Source organism: Salmo trutta, chromosome 12, assembly GCF_901001165.1.
Source record: "Salmo trutta chromosome 12, fSalTru1.1, whole genome shotgun sequence".
In the NCBI taxonomy this organism is placed as follows: domain Eukaryota; kingdom Metazoa; phylum Chordata; class Actinopteri; order Salmoniformes; family Salmonidae; genus Salmo; species Salmo trutta.
This window is the reverse complement of record NC_042968.1, coordinates 90604586-90618211: the sequence shown is the minus strand read 5'-3', so window position 1 is coordinate 90618211 and position 13626 is coordinate 90604586. Positions and strand designations below refer to the sequence as shown.

The window sequence follows — 13626 nt, the reverse complement described above, 5'->3', positions numbered from 1 at the left end:
TAGGCTGTGTGTATAGAGAATGCCTGCATGGTGCGGGGCAGTAAAGAGGGCAGCAACGGAGCTCTTCATCTGATGAGTTCACTCATCAAACCAGCTCAGACCACCCTCTACGAACTTCTCATCTCTGATGGACGCTTTAAGTAAGGACACTCACCCTAATCAATTTGTCAATATACAGTACATGTATCCTATAGGGACCTGAGATGTTCATGTGCTCTCAACACTCTGACTATTGATATCAATGAAATATATGTGTGAAACCTAATGTTACATGTATGTATTATGTCCTGCCTTTGTATCTTTACTTTGGTAAAGTGAACATTGTTCAAGACTTGTTATTGCTGTTGAAAATGAGGACAGGAAACAAAGGAACTGATCTGGAGAATTGATGGATTGATTGATTGTGTATTTCTAGGATCTTCCTGTCTCTGATGGAGAGTGCAGGTCTGACAGAGCTGTTGAAACAGGAGGGATCCTACACCGTGTTCGCCCCAACAGACGAAGCCTTCGACGGTCTCACAGAACAGGACATCACAATGCTCACCAGTAAGTATGCCGTTTTTTCTCTTCTTCTCAAACGTCCCGTTACCTCCTCAAACCCCCCAGAGGAACACCTCCTCAAACCCCCCAGAGGAACACCTCCTCAAACCCCCCAGAGGAACACCTCCTCAAACATCCCGTTACCTCCTCAAACCCCCCAGAGGAACACCTCCTCAAATGTCCCGTTACCTCCTCAAACGTCCCGCTACCTCCTCAAACCCCCCAGAGGAACACCTCCTCAAACCCCCCAGAGGAACACCTCCTCAAACCCCCCAGAGGAACACCTCCTCAAACCCCCCAGAGGAACACCTCCTCAAACGTCCCAGAGGAACACCTCCTCAAACGTCCCAGAGGAACACCTCCTCAAACGTCCCGTTACCTCCTCAAACCCCCCAGAGGAACACCTCCTCAAACGTCCCTTTACCTCCTCAAACCCCCCAGAGGAACACCTCCTCAAATGTCCCGTTACCTCCTCAAACGTCCCGCTACCTCCTCAAACCCCCCAGAGGAACACCTCCTCAAACCCCCCAGAGGAACACCTCCTCAAACCCCCCAGAGGAACACCTCCTCAAACCCCCCAGAGGAACACCTCCTCAAACGTCCCAGAGGAACACCTCCTCAAACGTCCCGTTACCTCCTCAAACCCCCCAGAGGAACACCTCCTCAAACGTCCCTTTACCTCCTCAAACCCCCCAGAGGAACACCTCCTCAAACGTCCCGTTACCTCCTCAAACGTCCCGCTACCTCCTCAAACCCCCCAGAGGAACACCTCCTCAAACCCCCCAGAGGAACACCTCCTCAAACCCCCCAGAGGAACACCTCCTCAAACCCCCCAGAGGAACACCTCCTCAAACGTCCCATTACCTCCTCAAACCCCCCAGAGGAACACCTCCTCAAACGTCCCGCTACCTCCTCAAACCCCCCAGAGGAACACCTCCTCAAACCCCCCAGAGGAACACCTCCTCAAACCCCCCCAGAGGAACACCTCCTCAAACGTCCCGTTACCTCCTCAAACGTCCCGTTACCTCCTCAAACGTCCCGCTACCTCCCTAAACCCCCCAGAGGAACACCTCTTCAAACGTCCCGTTACCTCCCTAACCCCCCAGAGGAACACCTCCTCAAACCCCCCAGAGGAACACCTCCTCAAACGTCCCGTTACCTCCTCAAACCCCCCAGAGGAACACCTCCTCAACAAAGTACTGAGTAAAGGGTCTGAATACTTATATAAATGATTCTGTTTGTTTTTTTTTGACAAATTTTCCAAATCTTCCAGAAAAACTGGTTTTGCTTTGTCTTTATGGGGTAAATACTTTCAGAATGCACTGTGTATGGCACATTAAGCAGCTCATATATAGTAACAGGAAAGCAGCTCATATATAGTAACAGGAAATCAGCTAATATGTAGTAACAGGAAATCAGCTCATATACAGTACAGGAAATCAGCTCATATATAGTAACAGGAAATCAGCTCATATATTGTAACAGGAAATCAGCTAATGAATAGTACAGGAAAGCAGCTCATATATTGTAACAGGAAATCAGCTCATATATTGTAACAGGAAATCAGCTAATGAATAGTAACAGGAAAGCAGCTCATATATTGTAAAAGGAAATCAGCTCATATATTGTAACAGGAAATCAGCTAATGAATAGTACAGGAAAGCAGCTCATATATTGTAACAGGAAATCAGCTCATATATTGTAACAGGAAATCAGCTAATGAATAGTAACAGGAAAGCAGCTCATATATTGTAACAGGAAATCAGCTCATATATTGTAACAGGAAATCAGCTAATGAATAGTAACAGGAAAGCAGCTCATATATTGTAACAGGAAATCAGCTCATATATTGTAACAGGAAATCAGCTAATGAATAGTAACAGGAAAGCAGCTCATATATTGTAACAGGAAATCAGCTCATATATTGTAACAGGAAATCAGCTAATGAATAGTACAGGAAATCAGCTCATATATAGTAACAGGAAATCAGCTCATATATTGTAACAGGAAATCAGCTAATGAATAGTACAGGAAAGCAGCTCATATATTGTAACAGGAAATCAGCTAATGAATAGTACAGGAAAGCAGCACCGCAATGAGGAACTAGTGATTGAACCTGAGTTACTAAGAGCAGCTCAACGACATTCAGACAAACAGTGAGATTTAGATTTTCTTTCATGAAAGTAACACAAATTAATATAACTAGTAATATAAAGCGTTACTTTCCACACAAAGTAATATTGTTCAATGTAACGTGTTTTTCAAGTAATTAATCCCAACACAGGTCTTTAAGTCCGCCCTCTGCTCGTGTCATCACTAGGCGACGTGAACGTCCTGAGGACCATTCTGCTCTACCACTTCAGTAACGGCGTCTTCATCAACGGGGGACTGGAGGGAGGGGTCACCAACCTGCTCAAGACCATCCAGGGACACAACCTGCAAGTGCTGTCTGTACGTACCACTGCTGCCATTGTCTTCTCTGTATCTGCCTTTGTTTCGGTACCTAAAATAAGCATGTACAGAACATGGATCATCATTTTTCTCTGCTTAGTTAGTACTAGACAAAGTTATTCCCGTACACACATATTTCAAGAGTTTTCAAGAGACTTTGTGAGCACTAAAGTTCTTTCAATAATATATCTATACAGATGCAATACTCTGAGGTAGAGTGGACTGTCTGTCCTCTCCTGTCCCAGAGGCAGAGTAGACACAGGAAACATTGAAGGAAACATTGTCTCTCATTACCTACTCCAATTACATCACTGTCATGAGGAGAACACTTCCTTTTAAAAACACCTCCACCACCACAGGAGCATGGGGACTTCACTGACTTCACTGTCTTCACTGACTTCACTGTCTTCACTGACTTCACTGTCTTCACTGTCTTCACTGACTTCATTGTTTTCACTGTCTTCACTATCTTCACTGTCTTCACTGACTTCATTGTCTTCACTGTCTTCATTGTCTTCACTGACTTCATTGTCTTCACTGACTTCACTGTCTTCAATGACTTCACTGACTTCATTGTCTTCACTGTCTTCACTGACTTCACTGTCTTCACTGTCTTCATTGTCTTCACTGACTTCGCTGTCTTTGCTGACTTCGCTGACTTTGTTGACTTCATTGTCTTCACTGTCTTCACTGTCTTCATTGTCTTCACTGTCTTCACTGTCTTCATTGTCTTCACTGACTTCACTGACTTCACTGACTTCCCTGACTTCACTGTGTTTTGGTTCATTTCTGCAACTCACATATAATGTCAGACTAAGGCAAGGATATATTCCATTTCATTTCATGTGAAAATCTTCTGGACCCTTGTTACAGCCTGGTTATCATACGTTAGGAGTGGTCAAGACTCCCTGTCTCTCCTTTCTCTTTCTCTGCAACACAGAGAAGCCCTTTTCCTGTCTCTATCAGGCTGGACAATCTCAGGCAAGCCTTCCTTAACTCATGAAGGAAATTCAGAGACACAGAAACAAGGCATTGTCTAATAACCTTGTCCAGAGATGCAGGGAGTAGGTGGAGAGGGGGGAGGAAGGGGAGGAGAGGGTTATGGGTGAGGGAGAGGGAGGAAGGAAGGGAGGGACGGTAGGAGAAAAGGAAGGAAAGGATTATGGGTAATGAGTAAAAAGAAGGGTGATAGTGGCGAGGAAGAGTTAGGGAGGAGAGTGAGGAAGAGTGAGGAAGAGATAGGAAGGAGGGCAAGGAAGAGTTAGGGAGGAGAGGAAGGAGGGTGAGGAAGAGTTAGGGAGGAGAGGAAGGAGGGTGAGGAAGAGTTAGGGAGGAGAGGAAGGAGGGTGAGGAAGAGTTAGGGAGGAGAGGAAGGAGGGTGAGCGGAATGATATGTGGGCAACAGAGTTCAGAGAGCGATGAGAGAGAGAGGGGGAGGAAGGAGAGAGAGAGAGAGAGAGAGAGAAGAGGGTGAGAGAGTTTAGGGAGAGTGGAGAAAAGGGATAGGGAGAGGGGTGGAGAGAGGAGATGCCAGGTAATCATCAGGAAGCCAGATTTCATTCGTTTTGGCAGAACTCCACAGATACAGGCTCTGAAGGAGCAGATTAGGCTGTTGTCTAAATGGGGACGTGCAGAGAGACGGGTGAAAGGAATGACCTTACACACACTGAGGACAACACTGAAACAGTGCATGTGTGCGTGTGTGTATGATGTGAGTGTGTGGGAGAGTGTTCAGTTAGAAAGTGGTTCAAATGATGGGTTAGAGAGAGAAGGAAACGTAAAGTAGTGGGTTAGAGAGAGAAGGAAATGTAAAGTAGTGGGTTAGAGAGAGAAGGAAATGTAAAGTAGTGGGTTACAGAGAGAACTGTAAAGTAGTGGGTTACAGAGAGAGAAGGAAATGTAAAGTAGTGGGTTAGAGAGAGAAGGAAGGAAGCGTAAAGTAGTGGGTTAGAGAGAGAAGGAAACGTAAAGTAGTGGGTTAGAGAGAGAAGGAAATGTAAAGTAGTGGGTAACAGAGAGAGAAGGAAATGTAAAGTAGTGGGTTAGAGAGAGAAGGAAATGTAAAGTAGTGGGTTAGAGAGAGAAGGAAATGTAAAGTAGTGGGTTAGAGAGAGAAGGAAATGTAAAGTAGTGGGTTAGAGAGAGAAGGAAATGTAAAGTAGTGGGTTAGAGAGAGAAGGAAATGTAAAGTAGTGGGTTAGAGAGAGAGAAATGGAAAGTATTGGGTTACAGAGAGAACCGTAAAGTAGTGGGTTAGAGGGAGAAGGAAATGTAAAGTAGTGGGTTAGAGAGAGAAGGAAACGTAAAGTAGTGGGTTAGAGAGAGAAGGAAACGTAAAGTAGTGGGTTAGAGGGAGAAGGAAACGTAAAGTAGTGGGTTACAGAGAGAACTGTGAAGTAGTGGGTTAGAGAGAGAAGGAAGGAAACGTAAAGTAGTGGGTTAGAGAGAGAAGGAAACGTAAAGTAGTGGGTTAGAGAGAGAGAACCGTAAAGTAGTGGGTTAGAGAGAGAAGGAAATGTAAAGTAGTGGGTTAGAGAGAGAAGGAAACGTAAAGTAGTGGGTTAGAGAGAGAAGGAAACGTAAAGTAGTGGGTTAGAGAGAGAAGGAAATGTAAAGTAGTGGGTTAGAGAGAGAGAAATGGAAAGTAGTGGGTTAGAGAGAGAGAACCGTAAAGTAGTGGGTTAGAGAGAGAAGGAAACGTAAATTAGTGGGTTACAGAGAGAAGGAAACGTAAAGTAGTGGGTTACAGAGAGAGAACCGTAAAGTAGTGGGTTAGAGAGAGAGACGTAAAGTTTTGGGTTAGAGAGAGAAACATACAGTATTGGGTTAGAGAGAGAGAAATGCAAAGTTTTGGGTTAGAGAAGGAGAAACATAACGTATTGGGTTAGAGAGAGAGAATGGGACAAATGAAAGTAGAGAAACTGTTCTGTTTCATACAGAACATGGCCGTCCCGAGAGACCCACAACGAGACAATTAAATTACAGTAAATTACTTTTCCTGGTGGCGTAGAATGTTCCATTTACAGAACCAGAACCTCTAACAATGGCAGGGACATGACATCTGGAATCACTATCTGTGAATGTCCCCACTTTTCACCTTTTCAAGACTGTTGTCTTTGGAGAGTGTTTAGTAAGATGTTACTCTAACACACCACACACACACACACACACACACACACACACACACACACACACACACACACACACACACACACACACACACACACACACACACACACACACACACAAACACACACACTCGATCAATGACAACTATTCCTGGCATGTTGTTTGAAGTCGGGCTAACAGAACTACAGCACTGGGGTGTCAAAGCTGTGTGAGCTGAAAAGCACCTTGTTGGTGCATAGGTCAAGTTGTCGGGTAGTGGTGGTCACTTCAGTCAGGGCTGCCCAACCCTCTTCTTGGAGATCTACTGTCCTGTAGGTTTACAGTCCAACCCTCTTCCTGGAGATCTACCATCCTGTAGGGTTACAGTCCAATCCTCTTCCTGGAGATCTACTGTCCTGTAGGTTTACAGCCCAACCCTCTTCCTGGAGATCTACCATCCTGTGGGTTTACAGCCCAACCCTCTTCCTGGAGATCTACTGTCCTGTAGGTTTACAGCCCAACCCTCTTCCTGGAGATCTACCATCCTGTGGGTTTTCAGTCCAACCCTCTTCCTGGAGATCTACCATCCTGTGGGTTTTCAGTCCAACCCTCTTCCTGGAGATCTACTGTCCTGTAGGTTTACAGCCCAACCCTCTTCCTGGAGATCTACCATCCTGTGGGTTTTCAGTCCAACCCTCTTCCTGGAGATCTACTGTCCTGTAGGTTTACAGTCCAAACCTCTTCCTGGAGATCTACTGTCCTGTAGGTTTACAGCCCAACCCTCTTCCTGGAGATCTACCGTCCTGTGGGTTTTCAGTCCAACCCTCTTCCTGGAGATCTACTGTTCTGTAGGTTTACAGCCCAACCCTCTTCCTGGAGATCTACCATCCTGTGGGTTTTCAGTCCAACCCTCTTCCTGGAGATCTACCATCCTGTGGATTTTCAGTCCAACCCTCTTCCTGGAGATCTACTGTCCTGTAGGTTTACAGCCCAACCCTCTTCCTGGAGATCTACCATCCTGTGGGTTTTCAGTCCAACCCTCTTCCTGGAGATCTACTGTCCTGTAGGTTTACAGTCCAAACCTCTTCCTGGAGATCTACTGTCCTGTAGGTTTACAGCCCAACCCTCTTCCTGGAGATCTACTGTCCTGTAGGTTTACAGTCCAACCCTCTTCCTGGAGATCTACTGTCCTGTGGGTTTTCAGTCCAACCCTCTTCCTGGAGATCTACTGTCCTGTAGGTTTTCAGTCCAACCCTCTTCCTGGAGATCTACCGTCCTGTGGGTTTTCAGTCCAACCCTCTTCCTGGAGATCTACTGTCCTGTAGGTTTACAGTCCAAACCTCTTCCTGGAGATCTACTGTCCTGTAGGTTTACAGCCCAACCCTCTTCCTGGAGATCTACTGTCCTGTAGGTTTACAGTCCAACCCTCTTCCTGGAGATCTACTGTCCTGTGGGTTTTCAGTCCAACCCTCTTCCTGGAGATCTACTGTCCTGTAGGTTTTCAGTCCAACCCTCTTCCTGGAGATCTACCGTCCTGTGGGTTTTCAGTCCAACCCTCTTCCTGGAGATCTACCGTCCTGTGGGTTTTCAGTCCAACCCTCTTCCTGGAGATCTACTGTCCTGTAGGTTTACAGTCCAAACCTCTTCCTGGAGATCTACTGTCCTGTAGGTTTACAGCCCAACCCTCTTCCTGGAGATCTACTGTCCTGTAGGTTTTCAGTCCAACCCTCTTCCTGGAGATTTACCGTCCTGTGGGTTTTCAGTCCAACCCTCTTCCTGGAGATCTACCGTCCTGTGGGTTTTCAGTCCAACCCTCTTCCTGGAGATGTACCATCCTGTGGGTTTTCAGTCCAACCCTCTTCTTGGAGATGTACCATCCTGTGGGTTTTCAGTCCAATCCTAATTTAACACACCTGATTCTACTTATTAGCTGCTCAACAGACCTTAACTTGCTGAATCAGATTCGCTAAATTAGGGTTGGACTGAAAACCTACAGGACAGTAGATCTCCAGGAAGAGGGTTGGACTGTAAACCTACAGGACAGTAGATCTCCAGGAAGAGGGTTGGGCTGTAAACCTACAGGACGGTAGATCTCCAGGAAGACAGTTGGGCTGTAAACCTACAGGACAGTAGATCTCCAGGAAGAGGGTTGGACTGAAAACCTACAGGACAGTAGATCTCCAGGAAGAGGATTGGACTGTAAACCTACAGGACGGTAGATCTCCAGGAAGAGGGTTGGGCTGAAAACCTACAGGACAGTAGATCTCCAGGAAGAGGGTTGGGCTGTAAACCTACAGGACAGTAGATCTCCAGGAAGAGGGTTGGGCTGTAAACCTACAGGACGGTAGATCTCCAGGAAGAGGGTTGGACTGAAAACCTACAGGACACTAGATCTCCAGGAAGAAGGTTGGGCTGTAAACCTACAGGACGGTAGATCTCCAGGAAGAGGGTTGGGCTGTAAACCTACAGGACAGTAGATCTCCAGGAAGAGGGTTGGGCTGTAAACCTACAGGACGGTAGATCTCCAGGAAGAGGGTTGGACTGAAAACCTACAGGACACTAGATCTCCAGGAAGAAGGTTGGGCTGTAAACCTACAGGACGGTAGATCTCCAGGAAGAGGGTTGGGCTGTAAACCTACAGGACGGTAGATCTCCAGGAAGAGGATTGGGCTGTAAACCTACAGGACAGTAGATCTCCAGGAAGAGGGTTGGACTGTAAACCTACAGGACGGTAGATCTCCAGGAAGATGGTTGGACTGTAAACCTACAGGACACTAGATCTCCAGGAAGAGGGTTGGGCTGCCCTGATTTAAAATGTCCTCTACGTTATCATCTATAGCTGACCTTTAGACGCAAACATGATTTAATCCAGTGTTATTACTGTTATCACCGCTCCTAGGTGGAAAACTTCCATCCTATTCATATATTGGGTATAGCAGCAACAGTGGTTATAACTGTTTATAACACTGTTACGAACCCCTGTTGTGACAGGTGAACAGCTCCATCAACGTCAACTCGGTGGACGTGCCAGATATTGACCTGATGGCCACCAATGGAGTGATCCACGTTGTGAGGAACATTCTTTACCCCGGGGGTGAGTTACCTGTGTCTGTGTGTGTGTGTGTGTGTGTGTGTGTGTGTGTGTGTGTGTGTGTGTGTGTGTGTGTGTGTGTGTGCATGACCGTGTGATTGTGTGTGTGCGTGTTCGTGTGTGTTTACTTGTGTGTGTGTGTGTCTGTAAACACGTCTCTGTTTTCTCCAGACCTGCCTGTGGGTCGCGAGGACCTGCTGGTGCTGCTGAAGAGACTCATCAAGTACATCCAGATCAAGGTGTGTGTGTGTGTGTGTGTGTGTGTGTGTGTGTGTGTGTGTGTGTGTGTGTGTGTGTGTGTGTGTGTGTGTGTGTGTGTGTTTGCTGGACATTACCCCAACCTCTCATTTGTTGTTGTCGTGCTTGTTTGTGTTTTAGTATGTCTCTGGATTCTCCTACACCGAAATCCCCCTCACCTTCATCAGTAAGTTTATCATCATCATCATCATCATGACAGCCTTGATGGTTTCTGAACATAGATGTAATACGAGCTTGTTTTTGTTTTTTTTTTGCAGAGAGGACAGTCACCACGACAACAACCCACATCACAGTAGAATCAGGTAAACCTGTTGATCTTTATTTTCAATGTTGAAGCAGGATTTCTGAAATGCTGTCCTATTACACTCATGTATAATATCTCTATTCAGTCCTATTACTCTCATGTTTAATATCTCTATTCAGTCCTATTACACTCATGTATAATATCTCTATTCAGTCCTATTACTCTCATGTTTAATATCTCTATTCAGTCCTATTACACTCATGTTTAATATCTCTATTCAGTCCTATTACACTCATGTATAATATCTCTATTCAGTCCTATTTCACTCATGTTTAATATCTCTATTCAGTCCTATTACTCTCATGTTTAATATCTCTATTCAGTCCTATTACTCTCATGTTTAATATCTCTATTCAGTCCTATTACTCTCATGTATAATATCTCTATTCAGTCCTATTACTCTCATGTTTAATATCTCTATTCAGTCCTATTACACTCATGTATAATATCTCTATTCAGTCCTATTACTCTCATGTTTAATATCTCTATTCAGTCTTATTACACTCATGTATAATATCTCTATTCAGTCCTATTTCACTCATGTTTAATATCTCTATTCAGTCCTATTACACTCATGTTTAATATCTCTATTCAGTCCTATTTCACTCATGTTTAATATCTTTTTTCAGTCCTATTACTCTCATGTATAATATCTCTATTCAGTCCTATTACTCTCATGTATAATATCTCTATTCAGTCCTATTACTCTCATGTATAATATCTCTATTCAGTCCTATTACTCTCATGTTTAATATCTCTATTCAGTCCTATTTCACTCATGTTTAATATCTCTATTCAGTCCTATTACTCTCATGTATAATATCTCTATTCAGTCCTATTACTCTCATGTTTAATATCTCTTTTCAGTCCTATTTCACTCATGTTTAATATCTCTATTCAGTCCTATTACTCTCATGTATAATATCTCTATTCAGTCCTATTACTCTCATGTTTAATATCTCTATTCAGTCCTATTACACTCATGTATAATATCTCTATTCAGTCCTATTACTCTCATGTTTAATATCTCTATTCAGTCCTATTACACTCATGTTTAATATCTCTATTCAGTCCTATTACACTCATGTATAATATCTCTATTCAGTCCTATTTCACTCATGTTTAATATCTCTATTCAGTCCTATTACTCTCATGTTTAATATCTCTATTCAGTCCTATTACTCTCATGTTTAATATCTCTATTCAGTCCTATTACTCTCATGTATAATATCTCTATTCAGTCCTATTACTCTCATGTTTAATATCTCTATTCAGTCCTATTACACTCATGTATAATATCTCTATTCAGTCCTATTACTCTCATGTTTAATATCTCTATTCAGTCTTATTACACTCATGTATAATATCTCTATTCAGTCCTATTTCACTCATGTTTAATATCTCTATTCAGTCCTATTACACTCATGTTTAATATCTCTATTCAGTCCTATTTCACTCATGTTTAATATCTTTTTTCAGTCCTATTACTCTCATGTATAATATCTCTATTCAGTCCTATTACTCTCATGTATAATATCTCTATTCAGTCCTATTACTCTCATGTATAATATCTCTATTCAGTCCTATTACTCTCATGTATAATATCTCTATTCAGTCCTATTACTCTCATGTTTAATATCTCTATTCAGTCCTATTTCACTCATGTTTAATATCTCTATTCAGTCCTATTACTCTCATGTATAATATCTCTATTCAGTCCTATTACTCTCATGTTTAATATCTCTTTTCAGTCCTATTTCACTCATGTTTAATATCTCTATTCAGTCCTATTACTCTCATGTATAATATCTCTATTCAGTCCTATTACTCTCATGTTTAATATCTCTATTCAGTCCTATTACACTCATGTATAATATCTCTATTCAGTCCTATTACTCTCATGTTTAATATCTCTATTCAGTCCTATTACACTCATGTTTAATATCTCTATTCAGTCCTATTACACTCATGTATAATATCTCTATTCAGTCCTATTTCACTCATGTTTAATATCTCTATTCAGTCCTATTACTCTCATGTTTAATATCTCTATTCAGTCCTATTACTCTCATGTTTAATATCTCTATTCAGTCCTATTACTCTCATGTATAATATCTCTATTCAGTCCTATTACTCTCATGTTTAATATCTCTATTCAGTCCTATTACACTCATGTATAATATCTCTATTCAGTCCTATTACTCTCATGTTTAATATCTCTATTCAGTCTTATTACACTCATGTATAATATCTCTATTCAGTCCTATTTCACTCATGTTTAATATCTCTATTCAGTCCTATTACACTCATGTTTAATATCTCTATTCAGTCCTATTTCACTCATGTTTAATATCTTTTTTCAGTCCTATTACTCTCATGTATAATATCTCTATTCAGTCCTATTACTCTCATGTATAATATCTCTATTCAGTCCTATTACTCTCATGTATAATATCTCTATTCAGTCCTATTACTCTCATGTTTAATATCTCTATTCAGTCCTATTTCACTCATGTTTAATATCTCTATTCAGTCCTATTACTCTCATGTATAATATCTCTATTCAGTCCTATTACTCTCATGTTTAATATCTCTTTTCAGTCCTATTTCACTCATGTTTAATATCTCTATTCAGTCCTATTACTCTCATGTATAATATCTCTATTCAGTCCTATTACTCTCATGTTTAATATCTCTATTCAGTCCTATTACTCTCATGTTTAATATCTCTATTCAGTCCTATTACTCTCATGTATAATATCTCTATTCAGTCCTATTTCACTCATGTTTAATATCTTTATTCAGTCCTATTACTCTCATGTATAATATCTCTATTCAGTCCTATTACTCTCATGTTTAATATCTCTATTCAGTCCTATTTCACTCATGTTTAATATCTTTATTCAGTCCTATTACTCTCATGTATAATATCTCTATTCAGTCCTATTACTCTCATGTATAATATCTCTATTCAGTCCTATTACTCTCATGTATAATATCTCTATTCAGTCCTATTACTCTCATGTTTAATATCTCTATTCAGTCCTATTTCACTCATGTTTAATATCTCTATTCAGTCCTATTACTCTCATGTATAATATCTCTATTCAGTCCTATTACTCTCATGTTTAATATCTCTATTCAGTCCTATTTCACTCATGTTTAATATCTCTATTCAGTCCTATTACTCTCATGTATAATATCTCTATTCAGTCCTATTACTCTCATGTTTAATATCTCTATTCAGTCCTATTACTCTCATGTTTAATATCTCTATTCAGTCCTATTTCACTCATGTTTAATATCTCTATTCAGTCCTATTTCACTCATGTATAATATCTCTATTCCGTCCTATTACACCCATGTATAATATCTCTATTCGGTCCTATTACACCCATGTATAATATCTCTATTCAGTCCTATTTCACTCATGTATAATATCTCTATTCAGTCCTATTACACCCATGTATAATATCTCTATTCAGTCCTATTTCACTCATGTATAATATCTCTATTCAGTCCTATTACACCCATGTATAATATCTCTATTACACCCATGTATAATATCTCTGTGGTACAGTATCTACCAAAGGCAAAGACAGGGTGTTGCAGTTCTTCATTGCTGCTCTGATAAACTACTGCCTCTGCCTCCCTTTATCCGTATGTTCTTCCGTATGAAATACTGGACTCTGTTTATGTTCGTTAATCAGGTCTCTTGTTGATGAGGTCATTGAACTGTCACTGTTTCGTTAGTAGAGACGGATACTCCTGACCAGAATCTGTCATGTTGGGCAAGGGACCAATCTAACATAAGCCTGGCTCTTTGTATTGAGCAACAGCACTTTGAGGATAAGCAGTTTGGTGAAGGCTAATT

At 41.8% G+C, this 13626-nt stretch overlaps 1 protein-coding gene across 9 annotated transcripts in view; it reads left to right on the top strand.

The window, feature by feature from the left end:
- Window positions 1-3: 3 nt before the first annotated feature.
- postna (periostin, osteoblast specific factor a) overlaps window positions 4-13626 on the top strand; it is a gene marked incomplete at its 5' end in the record, with an annotated part of 42520 nt that continues 28897 nt past the window's right edge. For all 9 annotated transcript variants that reach the window (XM_029770336.1, XM_029770334.1, XM_029770332.1 and 6 more), the window contains 7 exon segments: window positions 4-140; window positions 416-546; window positions 2861-2991; window positions 9091-9193; window positions 9362-9429; window positions 9569-9614; window positions 9706-9750. In XM_029770336.1, the coding sequence (XP_029626196.1) occupies window positions 4-140; window positions 416-546; window positions 2861-2991; window positions 9091-9193; window positions 9362-9429; window positions 9569-9614; window positions 9706-9750 (661 nt within the window).